This window comes from Oryza glaberrima, chromosome 10 (genome assembly GCF_000147395.1).
Source record: "Oryza glaberrima chromosome 10, OglaRS2, whole genome shotgun sequence".
NCBI classification, from domain to species: domain Eukaryota; kingdom Viridiplantae; phylum Streptophyta; class Magnoliopsida; order Poales; family Poaceae; genus Oryza; species Oryza glaberrima.
The window spans coordinates 13,484,811-13,509,502 of NC_068335.1; the positions used below are offsets into that span (position 1 = coordinate 13,484,811).

The window sequence follows — 24,692 nt, forward strand, 5'->3', positions numbered from 1 at the left end:
GTTGAAGATAACATTTTCAATTGGTTCTAGCTAGGATTTAAAAGAAGCTAGATGAAGTGAAGTTCTACAACCTACAGGGTATCCCTGTCAAACAAATCTGGAGATTTTTGGTTCAGAAAATATATAGTATTTTCGATCTCTCCTCCGACAGGGTCCCCCATTCAGCAATGAGCACTACAGAGTCAAATGAGCTCCTAGTGAATTTTTCTATAATCTGCCGACCAGTTAGGTGCATGTAACCACAACTTGTGCTTTGCATTATTGTGTGAGCTCACAATAATTAATTTGACACAAGGATCGATTGATACTGATTTCACTAGTTAAATTTTTCTATTCTCAAATTTGATTGCAATATGTCAGTACCCGAACCTGCATGTCACCTAGCTAGCATATATATTGTGCTTATTTATTTAATTTTGAAAAAACTAGGGAATAGTAGTGAAAAACCAGAGAAACAATGGATGGCGCTAAGAAAAACCGGTTTTTTAAGTAGTGAATAGTTCTGAAAATTAAGTTCCAATGGTTTTTTTAAAAAAAGAAACAAAAGAACGTTTACAACCCCTGCACGGGTCACAAACTTAGGAGAGAAAGAAAGGACGAAGTTACGTTGAACGCAAAGGTTTAAATTTAACTATATATCTAGGTATGTTATAAGGGTCTGGTAGGATTCGATTTTTATATATGTATTTTACATATTTAATCTATATTTTCAGGGTAAATAAATACTGCTTTGAGAAGCTAGCTGGTTCAATCTCTCCTAGTTAACTAGTCGATCTCGCACCAAAAAAAAAATACAAAAGAAGAAATTAATTTCAATTTATGTGATATTAGTCCACAAGGATAGATTCAGCTATCATTTTCTTTGTTATTTCCTTCGTATGTAAGGGACACTTTAAAAATGCTTCGTAGGGGATACTTTTAGCTAGCTAGGTAGTTTGGTGAGTTGGATAGTTACATATGAATTTTTTTTTCTACCACATTCTGTCAGTGAGCTGGTTTACATTTCACCCTTGATTATGTATTTTTCTTCTGGTGAGTGGAAGGAATTGGATTTTTCAGCTTCACTCCCCATCAATTGTACACTATTATTTCTCAGTTTTTAAGTTGGTGATCACATTGATGATTATTCCTTATAGATTACATCAAAACAGAACAGATCAAGGAAAGGCTTGGGCTCAAATGGAAGCCCCATCCTAACTCTTTAGTTTACAGGCCAGCTGGCCCAGCTCAAGCCCACAATGAACTCTGCCTATTTTAGTCCTTTATTATGAATGGATGTTCAATTGATTTTTGCAAAATGCAAATGTTTTCTCTATCATTCATTTTGTTCCAAAATTCATACCAGTAGAGCTACTCATATATGTAGGGAGGTGAATGGTTAATCAAATCCCAAAGCAATATATAGTAAGATAGATAATGTAAGACAAAACTGGAAAATTAAAGCCAATAATCTCAACTCTCAGTTAATTCATGTCCAAAAGTCCGAAAAACCCACAAACCAGAGCAGCACACAACATCAATAAATTCTTGAGGCAAAAGAAAAATGGCATTTAAGAAAATTAAAATATTGTGTCGATAATCATTTGGCTGGATAAACCCACTAAAAATAGGGATGCTCCAATGAGATCATGCGGCACAATGTCTCACCGCTCCCTCCTCTCCTTGTTTCTCTCCATTCCATGCATCCACAAGTTCATCATATCCGTCGTCGTCTTCGTCTTCCTCAGTTTATCTCCATTTCTCCTCTTGCTTCAACTTCGATCTCTTGGGATATAACTAGCTTAGCTATAGCTCTAGCTAAATAGGTTCGTACGTATAGGATATTTGATCCATTGATCGATGGCCGTCGACATGGAGCTCGACGGCGGTGGCGACGGCAAGGGCAAAGCCCCGCCGCAGATAAGCCTGTCGGGGCTATTCCTTGCGTGCATGGTCGCCGGTGGCGTGCAGTACGGCTGGGCGCTGCAGCTCTCTCTCCTCACCCCGTACGTTCAGGTATGTGTTTAAGGCGTTTTGTCCTTTTTCATTTTCGTCTATATTCATTAGTATCTATATGAATTTGAACACATATATATATATATATATATATATGGATTCACGTATGAATCTATTCAAAACCCAAACTGTCTTAACTAATAATATGGAACAGAGAACATAGTACTACTTAGTTGTTGTGATTGTATATATGTACTATACTTTTCTTGTCTCCAAGAGGGAGATTTTTTTTTTTCTATTGTCTTTTAACTCTTTATTGATGTGAAGGTGTAATTTGTTTGTGTGGAAATATTTGGAGGAATTCCAAATAGTATTGGGAATATCAGATTTCCTCTTATGCTGCCTGTTTGCTATGGCTAATCTTGATCTAACTCCCACCTCAAAAAATAAAACATGTAGCTTAACATCTAGCTTTCATATTAGCATCCTCCCAATTAAGCTGGTTTTAGCTATAGCCTATTTTATGGTGTTTTTACTCATTATGTTCCTTTGGAAAGCAACAATATAATTGTTTTCCTCATTCTTGTAGAGTTGAATTAATTCCTGTGAAAATCTGAAAAAAATTGTGTGTACAATTCCAGCATTTCTAAACAAAAGCTTGAACATTTGCTAATATACAGTTTTCAAAAGAAAAATTTTGGAACTGGATTTCACGATTCATTTTTCCAAGGCACTTGTCCTGCAAAAAGTTCTATAGCTGTAATATGGGCAATTCCTTGAGTAATAAGTCATTTATTTCACCGCAAGTTCTTGCGTAGTTGTGGTGTAGGTCAGATTGTTTTTATCCATGAACTTATTACTTCTGTAAATTAATTTGGTATATATTGTTAAGTTCAGCTATATCCTGGTAATAGAAAATGAATGTTTTTATTAGTAAAAGTTTTTTTTATAAAATGAAATGAATTCATTTCTATGTTTAGGAGTAAAGCATTGTCTAGCACAGCAAGGGACTGTAACTAAAAATGGTAACTGAACCATGGCACCATATAACAAAGTATTAATCTTGAATAAAGTCACCAGATGTTATTTTTTGGTCAAAATAAAAAGGCATTTTCCATATATTTACAATCATACTACCAAATTAAAATTATACTCCCTCCGGTTTTTAATGTACCACGTCATTAACTTTTAGACATATGTTTGAACTTTTTGTGTTATTAAAAAAATAATGCAAATACGTACATATTATCAAGATTGCGGTAGATTCAGATCAATTTTCTTGTGTGGCTTGTTTTGGCCTAGGAGTACACGGACTAACCAAGTTATTGTATCAAAATGAACAACCTACAAGTTATTGTACCTATTTGCACCCACCACGCAAGTTCATGTACCATAAGCACAATTTACTCCTTATATTATCTTTAATATAAAACAAATCAAAACAAAATAAATGTTTATTACATAATTCTTTTAATAAGACAAATGATCAAACATCGTCCAAAAGTCAACAGCGTCGTACATGCATGGAAAACCTGAGGGAGTACCCTTGTTGTGCTTTGATAAAATCCAGCATGAACTAATTACTAATTTCTCTTCATATATGTGCATGGCTTAATTCATTCACTAACTTCATTTCACTATCACTTTGTTTGGAACAGACATTGGGAATTCCTCATGCACTCACTTCAGTTATGTGGCTCTGTGGCCCTATTGCTGGCTTAATTGTAAGTAGTGCCCTATCTATGGCGATGTCATATATCATTCCCTGGTCTTAAAAAAAGAAAACTCACAAAATTATATCAAGATTTATGATTTCAGAAACATGATCCTTCAAAGTACGTTTTCTCCTCACGTTTGTGCCTTTCATCCTGCAGGTTCAGCCATGCGTCGGCCTGTACAGTGACAAGTGCACATCCAGCCTTGGAAGACGTAGACATGCATAATCATCTGCATATCTGTGAGAAAAACCCAATTATCATCCAACTACTCTCTTCGTTTTATATTATAAATCGTTTAAACTTTTTTTTAAGTTAAACTTGTTTTAAAAAAAATTTGATCATCAAATTTATATAAAAATATAGTAATATTTATAGCACCAATTTGCACTACATTCCCAGTGCCCTGCAACCAAATTGATAGAGAGATATTCGCGGCAGCCACGACCATCACCCTACGAGATAGGAAGACGGCGAGTTTCTGCACTCGCACAGGCTTGAAAACAAGATTCCTAAGACAATGGCACCGGCCATCTACGCATCTTCAAGGCGAAAGAATCAAATAGATTGCGAGGCCCTCTCCTCTAACACTTTGATTCGTGACATCTGACTGCTACAAATCACAACAGTAGATCACCTAAGTCAGTATGTCGAGCTATGGACCATGATCCAGAGAATAGGCCCCTTAGGATACTAGAGAGACACCATCACTTAGAAGTTTACAGCAAATGGTAAATAGTCGGCAAAATCGGCTTATCAGCTACAATTCCTATGTGCAGTAGGAACGGTGTTCAATCAAACAATTTGGAAATGTTAGGCGCCCCCAAAGTGCAAATTTTTCATATAGTTGGTCATCCAAAATAGGGTATGGATGGCTGATAGGCTATAGAAGAGAAGTTAGCAAAACCAAAGAGTCTGCCCCTTCTATAGATTATCACAGGAAACGACAATCCATCTTGTCGCAAAATGCAGGCTCTCTATAAGGATTTAGACAGCCATACAACATTGGGCGAGCATAGACCTCAAAATACAAGATTAGGACGCTTGCGCTTCGATGGAAGAATGGTGGAAGAGGGTTCTTCACACACCGCACATCCCCAAAGGACCTTTAAAATCCCTGATTATACTGGTGGGTTGGGAGCTCTGGTGTGAGAGAAACACTAGGATATTCCGCCACGTGGCTACCATCCTGACAACCATCATCGCTAAAATCAAAGAAGAGGGGTTGGCCTGGATCAAAGTGGGATCAAAGTGGGAGCCGCAAAAGTTCGCTGAGTTAACTTCGTTGGAAGAACCCTGTAGTTTCTTCTTTTGTGGGCTCTTTTTTTTTATGGCAGGCCCTGTAAATAACTCTTTTTTTGGTTGTTTGTTTTTTCTTCTACTCTATCAATATATGCAAGGTAAAGCTTTCGTCTTTTTTTTAAAAAAAAAAAGACGAAAGCTTAAATAAAAAAAGCTTTCGTCTATATTATGGAATTGTTAGATATAGTGCACTTTTTTTAAACACTATATCTAACAATTCCATAAATTTAGTTAAAACTAAAGTGACTTAAAAGTTAAAAAAACTAATAATATGAAACGGAGGTAAGTAGTTAGTTATTTGATTAACTAATTACATGACTGACAGGTGATCGTCATCGGGTTCTCCTCGTACATCGGCTACGCTCTCGGCGACACGACTGAGGACTGCAAGTAATTAAGCTGCTCGATCACTGACAGTGACAGAGCTTGATGAATTCGCTGATTAAATCATTGGTCGATTAGTAAGCAAAATTTCAGGATTCGGACTCGCTAATCGAGCGACTTAATCCATCCAGGGTTTACAGGGGTCCTCGTTACCATGCAGCGGCGGCATTCATCCTCGGATTCTGGCTGCTCGACTTCTCCAACAACACCGTGCAGGTATGCAGCCTGAAGAAGAAGAAAGAAAACTCTCAGCTCTGAATCCATCTGAAACTCTGAATAATCTGCAATGTGATATATGATTCTCGCGCAGGGTCCAGCTCGCGCTCTGATGGCCGATTTGTCAGGTGAGTCGTGAGAAGATTAACACCAGATTTTATACCTGATTTGATGACAGATTAGTTGTGTTCTTGGTTTTGGTTTTCTGAATTTTGTTGCTTACTGAACATTGGAATATATTCAGGTCGGCATGGCCCAAGCGCGGCCAACGCGATCTTCTGTTCTTGGATGGCATTAGGCAACATCCTTGGCTACTCCTCCGGATCCACCAATGACTGGCACAAGTCGGTGATCGATCGCTGATGACTACAGCTGCTCTGAATTTTCTCATCATCAAAATCATCTATGGAATGCTAAATCAGCAGCTTTGATCAGTTCTTGATGCCAATTTTTTTTTCTAAGAAAAATGAACGGAATGCTATATTCATAGTGGAATTGCATTGCATGTGGCCGCAGGTGGTTTCCCTTTCTCATGACCAGGGCTTGCTGCGAGGCCTGCGCGAATCTCAAAGCGGCCTTCTTGGTTGCAGTGGTAATTATTTTATTTAATTAAAAGCTGCAGCTTTTATACAACTATAGTACCTTCAAAATTGAAGGTTTTTACGTGACATGTATTTTTTTCTATTACATGAAAGACGATGCGTAATGCATCATGGAACACACATTCAAGACAAGACCAGCGACAAAATCTCTAAAATTACTAAATTTGATTTTGATGTAATGTGCGCAGGTGTTTTTGGGGTTGTCGACGGCGGTGACGATGGTGTTCGCGAGGGAGGTGGCGCTGGACCCAGTGGCGGCGGCGAAGCGGAACGAGGGTGAGGCGTCGGGGGCCCTCGCCGTGTTCAAGGGGATGAAGAACCTCCCCGTCGGGATGCCGTCGGTGCTTATCGTCACCGGCCTCACCTGGCTCTCGTGGTTCCCCTTCATCCTCTTCGACACCGACTGGATGGGCCGCGAGATCTACCATGGCCGCCCGGATGGCTCCCCCGCCGAGGTCACCGCCTTCCAAGAGGGTGTCCACCAAGGCGCCTTCGGCCTCCTCCTTAACTCGGTCAGATCGAGCTATCCATCAATTACTTGCCTTTTTTTCTCTCCGGTTTAAAATATTTGATGTTAAGAATAATATTTAAATTATTTTAAAAAAAAATAAAATTGACCTAAAACCTAAAGTTTTGAATTGTGATAGTGTTAATACTTTTCGAGGCAAATATGCACATAAAAGTTTTCTTTTTCTACTTTTTTAACTAACAATTTGAAAAATGATTTAACTGTCAAGTTTTCAAAATCCTGATCAAATCTTTTCCCTGAACGTCTATTATTTTCTTTTACGGAGACTGTATCTACTAGCTACTTCATTCCACGTTATAATAATAAGACGTTATGATATCACCGTTACTCGTATAGATTCACTATCTTTCATATGAATCTAAACACATATATAATACACACGAATTAATCTATACGTTAATCTTTACTACTTAAAACAATGAAGATGTTTCTTCGTCCATCCAAATAAAAAAAAAGCAAAAAAAACATAAAATGAAAGGGGAGGCAAATAAAAAACCGGTGAGCCGAAAAGAGGTACACCGAGCAGAGTGAAGGAATGAGCATTTGGTCCAAAACCAAGGAAATACAATGTATAGGATAAAACTGTTGTAACACACAGTCATTTTTTCATTCCATTGAAAACACTAAACGTCTTGATGAACTGACACGTCGGCAATGGCCGCAGATCGTGCTGGGCATCAGCTCGTTCCTGATCGAGCCGATGTGCCGTCGGCTGGGCGCCCGCGCGGTGTGGGTGATGAGCAGCGCCGTCGTGTGCGTCGCCATGGCGGCCGTCTCCGTGCTCAGCGCGTGGTCGCTCGGCGACTTCGGCGGCTCGGTGCAGGACGCGGCGCGGGCGCCGGCGGAGGAGGGCGGCGTCAGGGCGTCGGCGCTGGCGCTCTTCGTCTTCCTCGGCCTCCCCTTCGCCGTCCTCTGCAGCGTCCCGTTCGCCGTCACGGCGCAGCTCGCGGCGAGCCGCGGCGGCGGGCAGGGCCTCTGCACCGGCGTCCTCAACATCTCCATCGTCGTGCCGCAGATGGCCATCGCCCTCGGCGCCGGGCCCTGGGACGAGCTGTTCGGGGAGGGGAACATCCCGGCGTTCGCCATGGCGTCCGTGTTCGCCGCCGCGGCCGCCGCCGCCGGCGTCGTCTTGCTGCCCAAGGTCTCCGTCCGCTCCGTCAGCATGGCCGGCGGCCACTGATCACTACTAGTCTATCACCCTTTTTTTTTTCCGTGGTTTTAAATCTCCCGCTATAGCTGCTGCTATCTCCAGTTAGAGCAGGTACTATAGCAGGCTATAAGCCAGCTGTAAATATATTTCAAGAAGATAAATGAGGAGAGAGAAGAGCAACGGGTTACATATTTGTAGCTAGCTGTAGCACAGACTCCAAGACGCAGCGTGCGTATGACAGGTGGGACCAGGTATTAATTGTGTAGTATGTAACTATTATATGAATGAGCTATTAAATTAGCTATAAATGAATTGGAGCTAGTAGTTGGCTATACTATTAAACTTGCTTTTATAGCTGTTTGAGAAGAGTTCTAGTTATTTGCTCTCATGCGTAATTTAGCCGCTATAGCTCCACTTAATCCACAGTTAGCTGCTGCTATAGCTGTTTGAGTATGCTAACTGCCAAATATTTTAGCCCGCTAATTAAAACACTGCTAATCGATTAACTAACTAACTAATTATTTACAGTGACTCACTAAGCTATAGAGCTAGCTAGTTAACTAATGACAATTAGTAGTGATAATATATATTCTGGGTCAGTTCAAATGTTGGTAGTCTTATTTTAAACTTGTTTTTTTTTTATCTTTTGCAAATCATGTGGACTTTGGATGGGTAATGAGGAATTAATGCAAATGGGCTTCGATGGGCTCCAATCTGTGATATGCTTCCAATCTTGGAATAAGTTCACCTGCCTTCCCTCAACTTTACATCGAGTTTGTATAACATCCCTAATCCCCGATATAAAAAATCTTCACCCCTAAACTACATAAAACCGTGCAATTCGGGTCCTATAGCAGTATGGATCTCTAGTTACACTTGACGTGGCATCCTATTCAGCAAAATAAAAAAAAATATATGTGTCCCACATGTCAGCCGTCCTCTTCTTCCTTCTCTTTTCTTCCAGGATGGGGAGGGATGGGGACGGCCGATCTAGCTAGGGTAGCAGGCTGTTGGATCCGGGCGCCGGAGGCGCCCGCCCCCTCAGCCGCCGCCACTCCCCAGGGTGGGGGAGCTGCCTCCACCTCCACATCCACCTCCACCACCGCCCGCCTCAGGCCCTCAGCAGCCTACACCTCCGCCCGCCACCGCAGTGAAGGGAGGTGAGCCTCTCAGTGGTGGTGAAGTGAGCAGCGCCCATGAGCCGCCGGTTGGTAGCCACGACGGGTTCCTTGGCCTCACCAACGCCTCAACCCGCCTCACCGCCTCCGCCTCCACCTCCGCCTTAGCCGCCTCCGCCTCCACTCGCCGTCTCGGTGAAGGGAGGTGAGCCTCCCAGCAGCGGTGAAGGGAGCAACGCCCGCGAGCCGCCGGTCTGTAACCACGGCGGGTCGGTTCACCAACGCCTCCACCGACGGCACTGCCACCAACAGGTTCATGGCCGTGGAGTTAGATGCACCAAAGCAACGCGTGTGCATTGCGGTGTGCTTGTCATCCCTGTCTCTGCCACCGTTGTCGGACCCCGGGGCCGACAACCCACCCTCGACGAACGCCACAGAGTCGCTCAGTGAAAGGCGGTGCGCGCCCCGCTACGACGCCGCGAACTCGGCGAACTCATCCGCCCATGCCGCGTCCCCGGTGCCGGCCTTCGACGTCAACGGCATCTGATCCACTGCCATCATCGCCATTGTGAAAACTTCACCTCAGACCTCCACCTCGTCGTCGGGTGCGGTGGTGGCGGCGGAGCCTCTTGAGGTGGCGGATCTCGGCCGGACTCACCGGCTGCTTCTCACCCATCTGCCACCGGCAACCTCCCGAGAAGAGAAGCAAGGAGAGAAGAGAAGAAAAGAGAATAAAGAAGAGCTATGGGTCCCATATTTTTTTCTCAGACTTACATGTGGGCCCCATATACCTTTTTATTTTATTTTGCTGACTAGGATGCGATGTTAGTAAAACTAGACATCTATACTACTCCATCCATTCCATAATATAAGGCACAACCACTTTTTAGATGTTCCATAATATAAGGCATGTATGTATATAGGTCATTAACTATGACCTCTTCTCCATTAAATTATTACTTTTTTAAATCCTTCACTCTCATGTTCTTTAATTCTATTGGATGCATGCATTGTATTTATTAGGATGATCCAAACTATAAGATGATAATAATTATTTTCTTGGTCTTTGGGTTAGGAGTGGTTATGCCTTATATTCTGGAATAGAGGGACTACTATGGGACCTAAATGGCATGGTTTTGTATAGTTTAGGGATGAAGATTTCTGATATTGAGGATAAGGGATGTCAAACAAACATGGTATAAAGTTGAGGGATGGCTGGTGAACTTATTCATCCAATCTTCCATGGCAATGCAGCCTAAGGATGGGCCCTAAATTCGGGCCGAGAGATTATATTTGGGCTGAAAATCAGCCAGAAGCCCAAACTTCATACATTTCAAAGGCTCTAAAGGGAAGGAACTTCTAAGGCTCTAGAGGGCCCATTCAGACAGCGTTTTAATAATATTTATGGGTACTGAACTGCTCCATGGAATCGAACTATTTTAGGGTTGTTTTGGTTATCTACATTGCCAAATATTTGTGTGCGGCACTGCCGATTACTCCCTCTACTAATAACTATAAAACACTTTTAAAATAGTGATAAGTCAGACAATTTTAGCGTTCACTTTCAATTGAAAAAAATAATGACGTAAAAAATGATGTTACTAGTACTAGATTTATCAATCAACAAACTACCATAATATACAACTATTTTATTTAAAATAATATACTTTTATAAATATTATTTGTCAAAACAGCATATCACAGGTGGTGGGTTGAAGTCCAAAAGCACTTAAATTTGTGACGGGTTGTGACAGGAGGAGTACTTAATAATGTAGATTTGTTAAGATTATATTTGGTCTGTGACGAGTAGTAGCCAAATTAGTATGGCTAAGAGAGATTTGGATTGGTAGCGAGAAATGTTGCTAAATATTTGGCTTCGATCCTAAAAACAACTCGAAAGTACTATTCAAACTACTAACAGAATTGGTAGGGTGCAAATTGGATTCAATCCATAATAACCCATATAGTTTCTAGTATTGTACTCCCTCTTCATATTATAAATCATTGTGATTTTTTTTCTAGTCACTTTTTTAAGTTTGATCAAGTTTGTAGAAAAATCTAGCAACATATGTAAGACTAATTAGTTTCATTAAAACTAACATTTAATATATTTGATAAGGTTTATTTTACGAGATGTGCTTCTATGCTCCTAAATAAAAAAAGCTGCACGAAAATCAAAGTTCACTGGTGGCTGAGATTAAAACAGGATTAACACTTAATCCTTATTAGCGAGGGGTATTTTTGTCCATAGGATTAACTTTGAAGTGATCCCCACCACTAGGCCAGTTACTCCGCGACCGCGACCGCGACACTCTCTCCTCGGGCAGCGCCGCTCCTCAGCCGTGGAAGCATGCCAGCGCTTCCCTCGCCACGCCGCCCTCTTCTTCCCCTCGCCTCGTCGCTTCCCGGCCCCGGCGCTCCGCCTTTTTTTCCCCTCGCCTCACCGCTTCCCGGCCCCGGCGCTGCTCAGTCTAGCGCCACCCGTCTTCCTCCTGCAAGCAGTGCCGCCTCTCCGTCCTCTTCTTCCATGAAAAGAATGTTATGAGAACACAAATGAGGAATAGCCATGTAAATGTGTATAGGCACTTCCGTTGGGAACATACTCATAAACAAGCATCTGCGTGCCATTCTACCTCCCCCATTCATTTATACAGCTCACCACCAATATATCCACGATCACAGTTCACATGATCACATCAAACTTGCAGCAAGCTGGCCATTGCAGACAGAGATCAAACAAGCCAAAAGGCACAAGCTGGAATGGCAACTTGGCCTTGGATGAGGGGTAAATCATGTTGCCGAAAAAGCTGCTGCTTCAGCTGTTGCTAGGGCCGCTTGACAGCTGCCGGCACGGCGGCGTGCTCGACGTCCACGTTACCGTAGTCCTCGGCTCCTCGCGCTCAAGGCGAATCTTGTTGCGCAAATAGTGGCGACGGCCGGGAGGTCATCAGGGGCGGCGCTAACCGGATTAGATGGAGCGAGGCGGCAGTGCTCCATCGGCATCGGCATCACCCGTTCCCCACAACGGCGCCGGCCGACCACCTACTCTGGTTCCCTGGCGCCACACGTATCCATGGGTGCTGGGTCTAGGCGGCGGCGCGGGGGAGGAAGAGGGCGGAGCAGTGGCGGCAAGGCGAGTGAAAAGCGCACGGTACATGCGCGTTGTTACGGTGGAGTTAGACTGGGCTCCAAATTTTATGGACAAAAATACCCCTCACTAATGATGATTACACTGTTAATCCGCTTTTAATCTCAGTCATTGATGAGCTTTGATTTTCGTGCAACTTTTTTTTTAAGGAGCATAGAAGCACATCTCGGCCATTGATTTCATATTGTAAGACACGTGCCGCTGGTTGCTCTAGTGCCTAGTGTATATGCAGGTATATATACTCATGCCATTTCTCTATAAGGTGATCGATACAATTTCAAGGTTGGCTGATGGAAGTAAACAAGTGTGAATGGGTTTGTCAGGATCCCGGGTGGGCCGCACACGGGCTGGTCAGCCCATCGCCATGAGGCCCAAGCAAACGGAAGGGAGCAGCATACAAGCAGCAGCATCGGTAACACCAGGGGGCATCGAAAGATCATTTGGACTTGGCGGAGCTGAAGCTCCCGGCGGCGGCGGCGACTTGGGCGGCCGGTGAGCACCCTCGTCGATCTCTCTCCCCTACCTCTCCTCCGATCTCCAGCCTCCCCCCTCCCCTCGATTCTAGAAGTTTCCAGCACTTGTATTCCATAGCTTCTTCTCTCCCCAAAACAGTTGTTACTTCTATGGTGGATGCTTGTTGTTGAGTTGGAAGTAGTGGGTTCCTAACAATCTGGTATCAGAGCTATCGATTCATGGGATTTCTAGCATGGAGTTGATGGGAGAGTACTGCAACAATGCCCCATGCAAGTGGTTGTTGGATTTGGGCAAGGGTGGTGCTCATGACACCAACGCCCACAACCTGTTCGATGGAATGCCTAGCCAATCTGAGATGCCCAAGGAAGATCAGAGGACATCTAAGCCTGTCCCCATCAATTCTACCATGAACAAAGAGGAGAAATGGCTAGACAAAGCTCTAGATCGGATATTGGAGAAGTTTGAACAAATGGAGGCCAAGCGCATGCAAGAGGAGAAGATCAATCAGATATTTCAAAAGTTGGAGGAGATAGAGGTTCGTAGGAGCAAGGCTTCCGAGGAAATAATTGAAGCCATCAGGGCAACCACCGCTGTTCTCAAGGCTAAATCACCTACAGCACCCATCGCACCACCTACTCCAGCGCCTACCAAGTGTTTGACAGAATGCCCCAACAACAACTTCACTTGGGCAACGACGAGTTCAAGTCACATTGGTGAGGATACTGCTCCAACAGCTACCTGGGAGCTAGGAGACAACAAGGACAAGGGCCACGCCCCCTGCATCGTCGCCAAGGACTCACCCGAGGTCACGCCCACCATGTGTTCGACGAAATGCTCCGGTCCTACCATCGAGCCCGATCTCACTATGGCTATAGTGGTTACGTCCACCACCACTGTTGTGGCCTCTATGGAGTTGGTAGCTGCTGGGAATGCAATCGGTGCCACTGACATCAACAATCTTGACCACCCCAAGGTGACGCATGCTAAGTGTTCGATGTCTAGCTCCGGCGTCAAACGGGGCACTGAACAAGTTATGCTTGCGTTTCCGCTTATGGCTAGCCCTATGGAGTTCATGACATCATTGGTAGAACCATCTCCACCCACAGGGCTGAAGCTTGGTGATGCCATTTGCGTGGGAGATCAGGTGCCTATGAAGTGTTCGATGAAATGTACTGAGAGTGACAATAAGCCACTGATGGAACACCCCAAGAGAAACCCATGGCCACCTGCCTGGTCAGGATGGAAGAAGTGGTATATGACCTGGACTACAATCAATCATCATGGGATGAGATTCTATTTCGTCCCACCCTGGCCTCCACCAAGTCTAGTAAGTTCTTTGGCATGGGTACATTTTTGTATTGGAGCTCTTATATTTCAAAGGGTGGTTTTATCAAATGAAATGGTTGAGTTGGAGCCCTGGCCTCCACCACATGAAGCAAGTTTCAGAATTTTGCCTTTCCAAACTAGTAGCAGGAAAGTTGCAATTATGTCACTGCTTTGAGTATAATTGCATGGGATGAGAAGAGGACAAGGAGTAGTAGAATTATTGACACTAGTTTTGAGGAAGGGACACAGGAATGTTGGAATCCATATCTAGCCTTGCCAATCCTCAGCTATTTTAGGACCAGATTGCAATGGATGCCACCTTGGCTGCCATTAGTTGGTTTGCTGGAAGCTAGAGTAGGGAAGGGTTGCACTACTGATTTTGCTGCAAGTATAATTCCTTGGAATGAGCAAAAGAAAATGATTACTATTGAAACTTCCACTTGCTTTGAGCAGAAAATGCACCAAATTCGGGCTTTGATTTTCCACGTCAGTTTGACATCACTTGCTAGCAAGGAAAGCAATCTAGTTATTTGTGATCCTGAATCATTATCTATTTGGTTATCATATGTTGATCTCTGGGGGATGTTGCTCAACTACTACCCAACTATAGTGGAGAAATGGAATATGAGAATAATTTGCATGGTGATATCAGAATCTGAATCATGTTTGGAATCAAATTACATTGGTTTGAATGTTGAAAGAGATTTGCTATATATGATTGCTGAAGAAAAAGGTTGCAAAAGGTGAAAGGAATGGAAGCAGACACTAATTCAATTCATGATGAGAAGTATACTTTTGGGTTAGTTCCTACAGTGGTGTTGATCAAGCGAGGTTGTCACTGTTTGCAGCATATCAAATTGTTGGGAATCCATGTTGGCAAGCAATTCGTAACAGTGCCATTGTCATGCATCACCTAGGAGTACTTTACATGGAGTAAGCAGTTATTCAAGGTAAAGCTACTTGCTCTATTCTTCTTCAATGATGGTTCATTGTCTAACACCAAATATTTGGAGCAACCATGGGATCCGAGAGGTGTATTCCATCGGCTTGGGGACAAGCCGAATTTCAAGAAGAGGGGATGGTCAGGATCCCGGGTGGGCCGCACACGGGCTGGTCATCCCATCGCCATGAGGCCCAAGCAAACGGAAGGGAGCAGCATACAAGCAGCAACATCGGCAACACCAGGGGGCATCGAAAGATCATTTGGACTTGGCAGAGCTGAAGCTCCCGGCGGCGGCGGCGACTTGGGCGGCCGGTGGGCACCCTCATCGATCTCTCTCCCCTACCTCTCCTCCGATCTCTAGCCTCCCCCCCTCCCTCGGTTCTAGAAGTTTCCAGCACTTGTATTCCATAGCTTCTTCTTCTCTCCCCAAAACAGTTGTTGCTTCTATGGTGGATGCTTGTTGTTGAGTTGGAAGTAGTGGGTTCCTAACAGGGTTTCACGTAAACAGAAGTATACCACTGCGGCATTGGCATTAGGGGATGTTAATCACGAGATTCGGCGGCCATTGATTTCCTACGTTGCTTGCATATGGAAAGCAAATACATGCTTGCATGGAAACCTAGGAAATCAAAAGGCAAGGCAGCTCAGGATGAAAATTTCTTGCCATGAGCAGTGCGCACACGTATACGAATACAAGTAAACAATCGATCCGTATCGCGTCAGATTGGAAAGAAGACACTGACACAATATGGAAAATAAATTGATAGATGGCTATTAATTTGGAAGAATAATAACATATGGAAAGAAAAGCAAATCATAGGATCAAGCAATTGGCTAGCCATCCATATTTGAACCATGCATGCACTGTAGGCGGGAGGAGCAAGGTATGTCGAGCGCCACACTTCGCTATACCGAGCCCTCCACCCCTGGTTGTCGGGGGTCCGACAACCCGCCCTCGACGAACGCCACAGAGTCTCTCAGCGAACGGCGGTGCGCGCCCTGCTACAACGCCACAAACTCGGCGAACTCATCCGCCCATGCCGCGTCCCCAACGCCGGCCTTCGACTTCAACGGCATCTGATCCACTGTCGTAGTCGCCATTGTGAAAGCTCCGCCTCGGACCTCCACCTTGTCGTCGGGTGCGGCGGTGGTGGCGGCGGTGACGGACCCTCTCGAGGTGGCGGATCTCGGCCGGACTCACCGGCCGCTTCTCACCCATCTGCCACCGGCAACCTCCCAAGAAGAGAAGCAAGGAGAGAAGAGAAGAGAATAAAGAAGAGCTGTGGGTCCCATATTTTTTTTCTCAGACTTACATGTGGGCCCCATATATCTTATTTATTTTTTTTGCTGACTAGGATGCCACGTCATCAAAACTAGGTATCTATACTACTATCGGACCTAAATGGCACGGTTTTGTATAGTTTAGGGGTGAAGATTTCTGGTATTGAGGATAAGGGATGTCAAACAAACTTGGTGTAAAGTTGAGGGAAGGCTGGTGAACTTGTACATCCAATCTTCCATGCCAATGCAGCCTAAGGATGGGCCCTAAATTCGATCCGAGAGATTATATTTGGGCTGAAAATCAGCCAGAAGCCCAAATTTCATACATTTCTTCAATTGTTCGTTGTTGAGAGGAAGGAACTTCTAAGGCGGAAGCGATCGCCCCTGGGCGCCCCCCTCTCCTCCACCTGTTTTTCTTTTTTGGCACCGCATTACTTTCCTATTTTAGTAAATTTATGCACCTAAAATTCATACACCTTAAGTTTACACCTCTAAAGTTTAGTGACCTAAAGTTTATAAATCAAAAGTTTATATATCCGATTCAAATTTGAATTTGAATTCAAATATTTTTTATATATAATATTTCTATACATCTAAAGCTTATACACCTAAAGTTTATAGACCCAAAGTTTATAAGTCAAAAGTTTATGTACCCGATTCAAATTTGAATTTGAATTATATTTGATTCAAATTTGTATTTGAATTCAAATATTTTTATATATAGTATTTTATACATCTAAAGTTTATACACCTAAAGTTTATAGACCCAAAGTTTACAAGTCAAAAGTTTACATACCAGATTCAAATTTGAATTTGAATTCAAATATTAGTTTATAGACCCAAAGTTTATAAGCCAAAAGTTTACATACCCGTTTTAAATTTGAATTTGAATTCAAATTTTTTATATGTAGTATTTCTATACATAAATTTTTTCAACCTTGTGTTTTTTATTTTTTAAAAATTTATGGTGTAGTAGGAAGAGAAGAAGGGGAGGAGGACGCAGGAATAGTGTATAGGGGGATGGGGGGTGATCGCCTGGGGCGATCACCCGCCCATTAGCCGCCCCCCTTCTAAGGCTCTAGAGGGCCCATTCAGACAGCGTATCCTATATATTTATATAGTTCATCCCCACTAAATGTAGTTAATGCTATTTCTCTCTTATCTCCTTAAGCCACATTACCCTAATTGTTTATAGCCTTTGGATGATAGATCTATGGTCTAAATTGTCTCTTCTTTCTTCTCTCATAAAAACATGCAATCTCAATTATTTTTAGGCTCAAAATTGTATCAAATTGTTTTAGTTTTGATAATCAAATTACATTTTATTTGCACATATTATGCAACTTAATTTTCCGCAGCAACACGATGGGGTATTCATCTAGTTAATAATATTTATGGGTACTGAACTGCTCCATGGAATCGAACTATTTTAGGGTTGTTTTGGTTATCTACATTGCTAAATATTTGTGTGGCACTGCCGATTACTCCCTCTACTAAAAACTATAAAGCATTTTTAAAATAGTGATAAGTCAGACAATTTTAGCGTTCACTTTCAATTGAAAAAAAATAATGACGTAAAAAATGATGTTACTAGTACTAGATTTATCAATCAACAAACTACCATAATATACAACTATTTTATTTAAAATAATTTACTTTTATAAATATTATTTGTCAAAACAGCATATCACAGGTGGTGGATTGAAGTCCAAAAGCACTAGAGTGACTTACATTGTGAAACGGAGGAAGTAGTGTCTATCTAAGCTGTGCTATAGCTTTTACATTATTTTTAAAGAGTACTTCAAAAGGAGCTAGCAGTTATTAGACCATTCCCAGTAAGAGATACTATTATTTTTATGTTTCTAATGGTGCCATGTAACAAATAAGATATTTAATTGATGATTGAAATAACTTTTACAATGTATTGTTTCACAAGCAATACATATAAGAGACAATCTGTACTGGAAAGAGCGTAGATATGGTTTCATCTAGATGAAGCTCATTTCATCTCTCAATTCATTAAAACCTTACCACATCATCCAAATTGCTGACATGGCAAATGAAACTTCAATTGGAAGTGGCTTTAAGGTCCATTTGAAACTCTATATTAGATTAGCATATTGCCAACACGTAAAACAGCATAGCTTATTAGCGCATAATCAATTAAGTACTAAATATTATAAAATTTAAAAATAGATTTTTTTGTTTTTCTTAAAAAACTTCTATATAGAATATTTTTACATAAAATATATCATTTAATAATTCGAAAAACATGCTAACAAAAAAACGAGCAAGTTGTACTTTGCTGTAACTTGAGCGGGACATTTTAGCACGTGCAACTTAATTTATGGACAAAGTCTATCAGGCATATTGGACCCACACATTTGACACGCAACAATTGCTGAGGCCAATCTCATATGAAAAACACCTTAGCTCAACTTTTAAAGCCCGCCCCTTGTAATTATACATGTGCACATATATCTATAGTGCTAAAAAAAACCTAAACAAGTCATCATTCCATTCTAAATTAATCTACATATATTTTTTTAGGTTATTTCTAAATGATTTACATATTTGTGTTTATTTATTAAGTCTATTCGTTATTTGTGCATTGGAGTAAATGGATATTAATGCATGCATCCATACACACAAATATTTATAACCCACATACAATATCTTGATTTGCTATTGGCTAGGAGATAGTGGGGATGATGCATGCATCGCGTTTGTTGCTAGAGTAAATATAGTATGAGAGAGTTATTAGTTTTTTTTTTGGTCTTGATATATATATGAAATATGTAGATCAATTTGAAATGGAGGGAGTATATATATGTACCATGCCACTAAAAACGAGTGTCATGTTCTAGTCCCAGCGGTAATTAAACTGAATGTTTTGAACAGTTTTAAATAGTGACAAATGTCCGATCACGAAGCTTAGGTTTCTGTTTCAGGAATTTTGGAAGAATGGAGGATTTTTTTTTTTATTTTTTTGTTTTTGAAACAGAGAATGGAGGGTTTGTACAATGAACATTTTTCCGACCTAATAATTGTGCAATATTATGAGTGGTGATGACTTCCATGACATGAAAAAACATTCGCGATCATAATTTGTTCGTTCTAAAGCCATTGTTCGTCCTTACGCAGCCCACTGGTCGTTCACACTTTTACTGTTCACGATGGAGAGGGAGAGGAAATTCAGAAAAAGGCATGCCCCTGCAGCTGTTCTGTCACTGTCCGTCTTCGCTAGCATCAGCCATGCACATGCTCGATCGATCGGCCATTCATCATCTTCATCGATCTATCAGTCGATCAAATCGAGATTACCTAGGAAATGTGCAAAATTGGGGCTATATATACACACACACCCGATATATGCAGCTACTACCTGTAGCTAGCCATGTCTCTAGTCTCGTAAAAGCACGGTCGTCCTCCTTCTGTTTTCATCCTATCCCACATCCTTAAAAAACTGCTCACTTCCCCTCCATTGATATCCCACATCCCATCAAGAAAAAAAAAAGCTAAACAACCGAAAGAAAAAAATATATATGGGAGAAAAAATTGAACATGTTTCCAAATCCCGTATAAAATAAACCACGTTTCTGGAACATGTCCTATTATAACATACGAGTATGTGATAAATACTACTATTTGATAAATACTACTATTTGTCCACCTTCTTCTCTCCATCATCGTACCGATCCCTACTCAAAATCCGTTGTTTTCCACGCGAAATCAATGCACTAGAAAACCAAATAAAAGATAGAAAAGACTAAAGTCCATAAGGCCATTCCCAACCCAATGATTAGGATGATGTCCATAGCATTAAATAAGCTGCCACCTAGAATAAAAAATGATGTGGCAAGTGAATAAATGAGGAAAGAGAAGAAAACCATGTCTTGCATGAGACATGGTTTCTACACAACATCCAAGACATCGTGTGAGATAGATAGCATTAAATTTAAGTATAGAATAGTGGTGTTTACATTGGCAAAGTAGTGTCTAGTACTATAGTTTCTTGATGATGTGGAGTTTTTGAAAACTATGTCTAGTATCTTGGTTTGGAAATGGCTTAATACCGTTCCTGCATCCCTCCAGATATCATTGCAACGTAAAAACTAAACCACGTAGAATCATTCATCCATATTCTTCAAGATATAGTTTGCAATGCACTGGCATGTCACTAGTGTACGAAAAAGTGTGAGATGTAAGCATCATTCATCCATGGCGCGCGCGTTCTCCCTCTCAAATAATAGAAACCATCACAACATTTACTTCAATGAAGTTACAACCAACTATTTACAAAGCTTGTAAATTGAACGACTGCCAAATACAAATTACAACTTCATATTGCTAAATCTTCATATATATAGTTGACGAAAATTATATAACGGTGTTTCTGAGTAGTGGCCTAAAAGTATTGCATATACTATATTTTCCTCGTCAAACCAGAAAATAGAATCTTGAAAATCAGCGCTCGATCGTTATGTCGACAGGATCATTCTCACACACATCACCATGGATGACCGACTTCGAATCAAAGCTGAGAATGACTGAATTATAGATCAGATACTTGCTCAGATCGATCTTGCCGTACGTCACCACTTCATGCTGGCATTATTAATGATTAATTAATAATGTTGATTTCACAAAGGTTGCAATCATCTTGACCTGAATATGTCAACTCCTAACTGTTTTGAGTCAAGGGAATAAATAACTTTCTAGATTATTGGACTAATAACTTCAATAGAGTGATGAACATATGTATGTACTAGCTAGCTAGACATGGGATTGGCTGCATATATACAGCCATCAATTATTTTGCATGGATCATGCCCTTGTCTTTTCACCATGCATATATCCCTTGGCGCCATTAGAGGGTAGCAATCTATATCTTTAGCTAGCATGCATACACATGTATATGCATGTTTTAAACATGCATCATTGCTTCTTTTGAGTACGATGATTTGCATGCATGCACTCACGAGATCAGTAGTAATCATGAGGAATGCCATTATTCTTGGTCTACATATGTACATATTTCTCTATAAGAACTACTATTCAACACATATACATGTAATTATGTTTCCATGATACTTTTCAGGCCTCCTTTGAAACGCGGGATTTTCGTAGGAATTAACCACATTGTCTCCATGATACTTTTCAGGATTTTTATAGGAAGCATCCTTTTGAGATACATATAAATAGGTTTCATGGAATTGCCTACAAACTAATATCGTAGGATGTAGTTAAGATGTACAAACAAGGTGCTAGATATGCATCCTAATTCTTTGTAAGTAAGATGGCCCTATGTTTGAAAAGGTTCTCAGAAAGTGAGCAACAAGAAGTGAAGATGGTAGTGTGTGCATATAATGAAAATAAAGGTGGAAAAAAAATGCAGAGCTTTTCTCATCTGGCCCTACTTATCTTGGCAGTTAGGTTTTGGGGGGTAGTGTGCATATGTGGTCCTTTCAAATTTGTAGCAGTACTGCATGCATGCACTTGTGCCCCCATTGGTTGCAGGTTTGAAAATGGCAAAAGGGGTGATCAGTGGGCTTGCGTGTTTGAGGGGCTGAGGCTGGTGCTGGTCTCTTTGGATGTGTGTTCAGATTATTTTGTGTAGTAAAAACCAGTTAATTTGATTTCTAAATATTGGAAAAACAGCATATTCGTTCTTTCGATCGATCACCCACATAGTATAGTGACACATAGACTAATTAGAATTATTACACAATATGTGTTAGTCGATGATTTATAAGTGTGGTTCAATGGTTATTGCCCCTCTCTCTCACTTTTCCTTAGGATTGAATCATTTTAGATCCTTTGGGAATCGGTGCTCATTAGATCATTCTTGTCAATCCATTCCGAATGCCACTCACAAGTCGGAACAAAACATTTCGATACAAGTTGATTATGACATATTTCATTTCATGGTTTATATAAATTATATATTGCATTTATATGCATATAAATGTATATTTTAAGCATTAATTAGTGGGCCAAAATTCTGTTATAATATTATTTTAAATACTACATAAGTATAAAAATATCATGTTGACATATAACAGAAGACTAAAAAAAGAAGGAAAAGTACCAAAGGAGGTAGTGTCATGTGAACTTTTTCACGCTCTACCATACAATACTATTGGGAGGCAATACATATTAACAATAAAACATGTGGGCACCTCCTTGGGGACTATTAAAAATCTCATTACCTTACATGTTGATCAACACTGGTATATATATTAATCGACATGCCTAATATCGAGACGGGAGTAGGACACAACCTTCTTTACCATTTTATGCGGCGAAATGGTATACACTCGAGCCAAATGTATCAAAATTAAATGGAATGATCCAAAACAAAGGATCGCCTTGCAATATAGCTAGCTAGATAACAAATATTTTCTGAACCAAAAATGGTTTAAGAAGTGCGATTTTGCGACGTCCACGAATTGAACATAACAAAATTGAACAGAGAAATGATAGATATAGGCAAGAGAGGAGATGGAGATGGCATGGGGGCCAAGGAGCCAGACGCATGATAGCTGTACGTGTGTTAGGTAGCAATCTCTGCACCTCCATAGGACCCCCCCATGCATCCCCATCCTCCCCCCTTAGATTCCTGCAGCTTTCCTCCTCTTTTCTCTTGCATTTTTTTTCTGAAAAAATACATCAAATGGTGGCCAGCAGCTACCCCTCTCTCTCTCTCTCTCTCTCTCTCTCTCTCTCTAAACCAACATTATTTTTTATTTTGTATATTTGATTCTTTCTCTACATAGCCAGCTCATTCCTCCAATTCCCTCTTGTACTTTCCTATCCTCCTCCACTTCCAGCATCATGCAGCATGTCCCAAAATCCCTAGATGAAAAAAAGAACATGCCTAGAAACGTACCATGCTTTTTCTTCTCACTTTAAAAAAGAATCGGTTCACTAACTAATAATAAATAAACCATAAGAGTTTCTTCGATATGTGTTTCCTAAACATATACAATGCGCTATTCAATCGCCACTCATCGTGCACTATGAGAACAAATATATGGTACTTATGTTTGAAACACTTGAATTTCAAGTGAAATAGTTCGATCATTCAACTCTCGAAACGAAAATTGTAACTTTCCAAGCGAGCGAGTGCTATAAGGCTTCAAAATTCAAACTTTTAAGAGAGTTATAATTTATGGAAAAAAAATTCTATCTAACTATATCAATTTGAACATTCTTTTATTGGAATAATGCACTAAACTAAGTGAGATGTCAAGTGAGAGAGAGAGTTAGGAGAATAAACTAGTGAGAAGGTTCTCCAAAACGATCCTGCAAGCACATGACGGCCAGCTTCTCGGCCGCATGGAGCAAACACAAAAATATTTGCAAGTGTACGTACCAACAACTACCAAAATTCTAACTGAACACATGCAAGAATCTCCTAGCACAACTTTGGAAGGATCATGGGGCTGATTAGTTTAATCATCCCTGGATTAAGCAAAAGATGCCTCATGATTTCTTTTCTATATATATACATTGTGAATGCACTAGCAAGCTTAGGATAGTTATTAGCAACTAATTTTTTTATGAAGCTATTAACAACTAATCATAGGGCTCTCAAGAGGGGGGTTAGGTTCCCTAGAAGAATGTTAAGCTTTTCAGAGACCAAGTTAATTACATATGATTGTGTCATCATCAGCAGTCATGCATGAATTGGTAATCATAGGAAGCTTGGAACATCCCTGTGATGGTCAGTACTGATGGATTTACTCTGCAGAGAATGATCTGCAGGACCAGTATTTTTATACTACTACCATGTACTTTGTACTAGTACTTGGATAAATCCCTGTAGGGGCTAGGTGCTAGCCTCTACAGTACATGTTGTTCTGCCACGTCATCTAGGCCTGTATGTGCAACAGTTACATGAAAATGATAGCCATGTTGCATGTTGTCGTTCATCTGTGTGTTTTTCCTTTCATATTACAGATCTCGTTTCAACTAGCTAGGTGCACTTATTAAGAAAAAAAACACCCCCCCAAACTCACCACAAATCAATAAATGTGAAAAGTGCAGAAATGGTGCCATCATATAGTTTGATGATAAGGTGATTTGTGGAAATGTGTCCTATAGCTTCAATCTTTAATGCGGCAGTTAATGGTAGACTTAACTTTTCCTTGTGGTTATTTAGCTTTTGAAAAGCCAACAGTCAAAGAGTTAGATTGGTTTCTCTTTCTCTAACAAAGATAGTGTTATTAGTTTTTCTTTTTTAGGGTTAACATTTCTCCTAAGATGCTATTTATGTCACCTATTAAAGAAAGAGAGAGGAGCCAACCGGCCTCCAGGTAGTCTTTATTTTTTTTCCTCTTTTTTTACCCTGATATTTTTGAGGAGTTATTTCTCCATGCTCGAAAATGTCTGAAAACAAAGGTTTGTCCTTAGCTCTCCATTTTGTGGAAACTAGCAGCACCAAGTGGCTAATAAAACAGTGTCGAGAAAGTGTTCCTTCTCGTCAAGCTCATGTATGCTGTCATCAACGTTGTCGTCGTTGAAACAACACCATCTGATTCGACTCCAATGTGACGTTCTTCCT

General features: G+C 41.1%; 1 protein-coding gene across 1 annotated transcript; it reads left to right on the forward strand.

The window, feature by feature from the left end:
* The first annotated feature begins 1,750 nt into the window (after positions 1-1,750).
* LOC127752751 (sucrose transport protein SUT3-like) lies at positions 1,751-8,148 on the forward strand. Its single transcript, XM_052278156.1, is given in 11 exon segments — positions 1,751-1,995; positions 3,594-3,659; positions 3,810-3,867; positions 3,870-3,892; positions 5,278-5,342; positions 5,468-5,552; positions 5,647-5,680; positions 5,797-5,896; positions 6,069-6,144; positions 6,343-6,666; positions 7,348-8,148. Coding segments are annotated over 11 exon segments (1,503 nt in total). The 5' UTR covers positions 1,751-1,839; the 3' UTR covers positions 7,864-8,148.
* Positions 8,149-24,692: the final 16,544 nt, after the last annotated feature.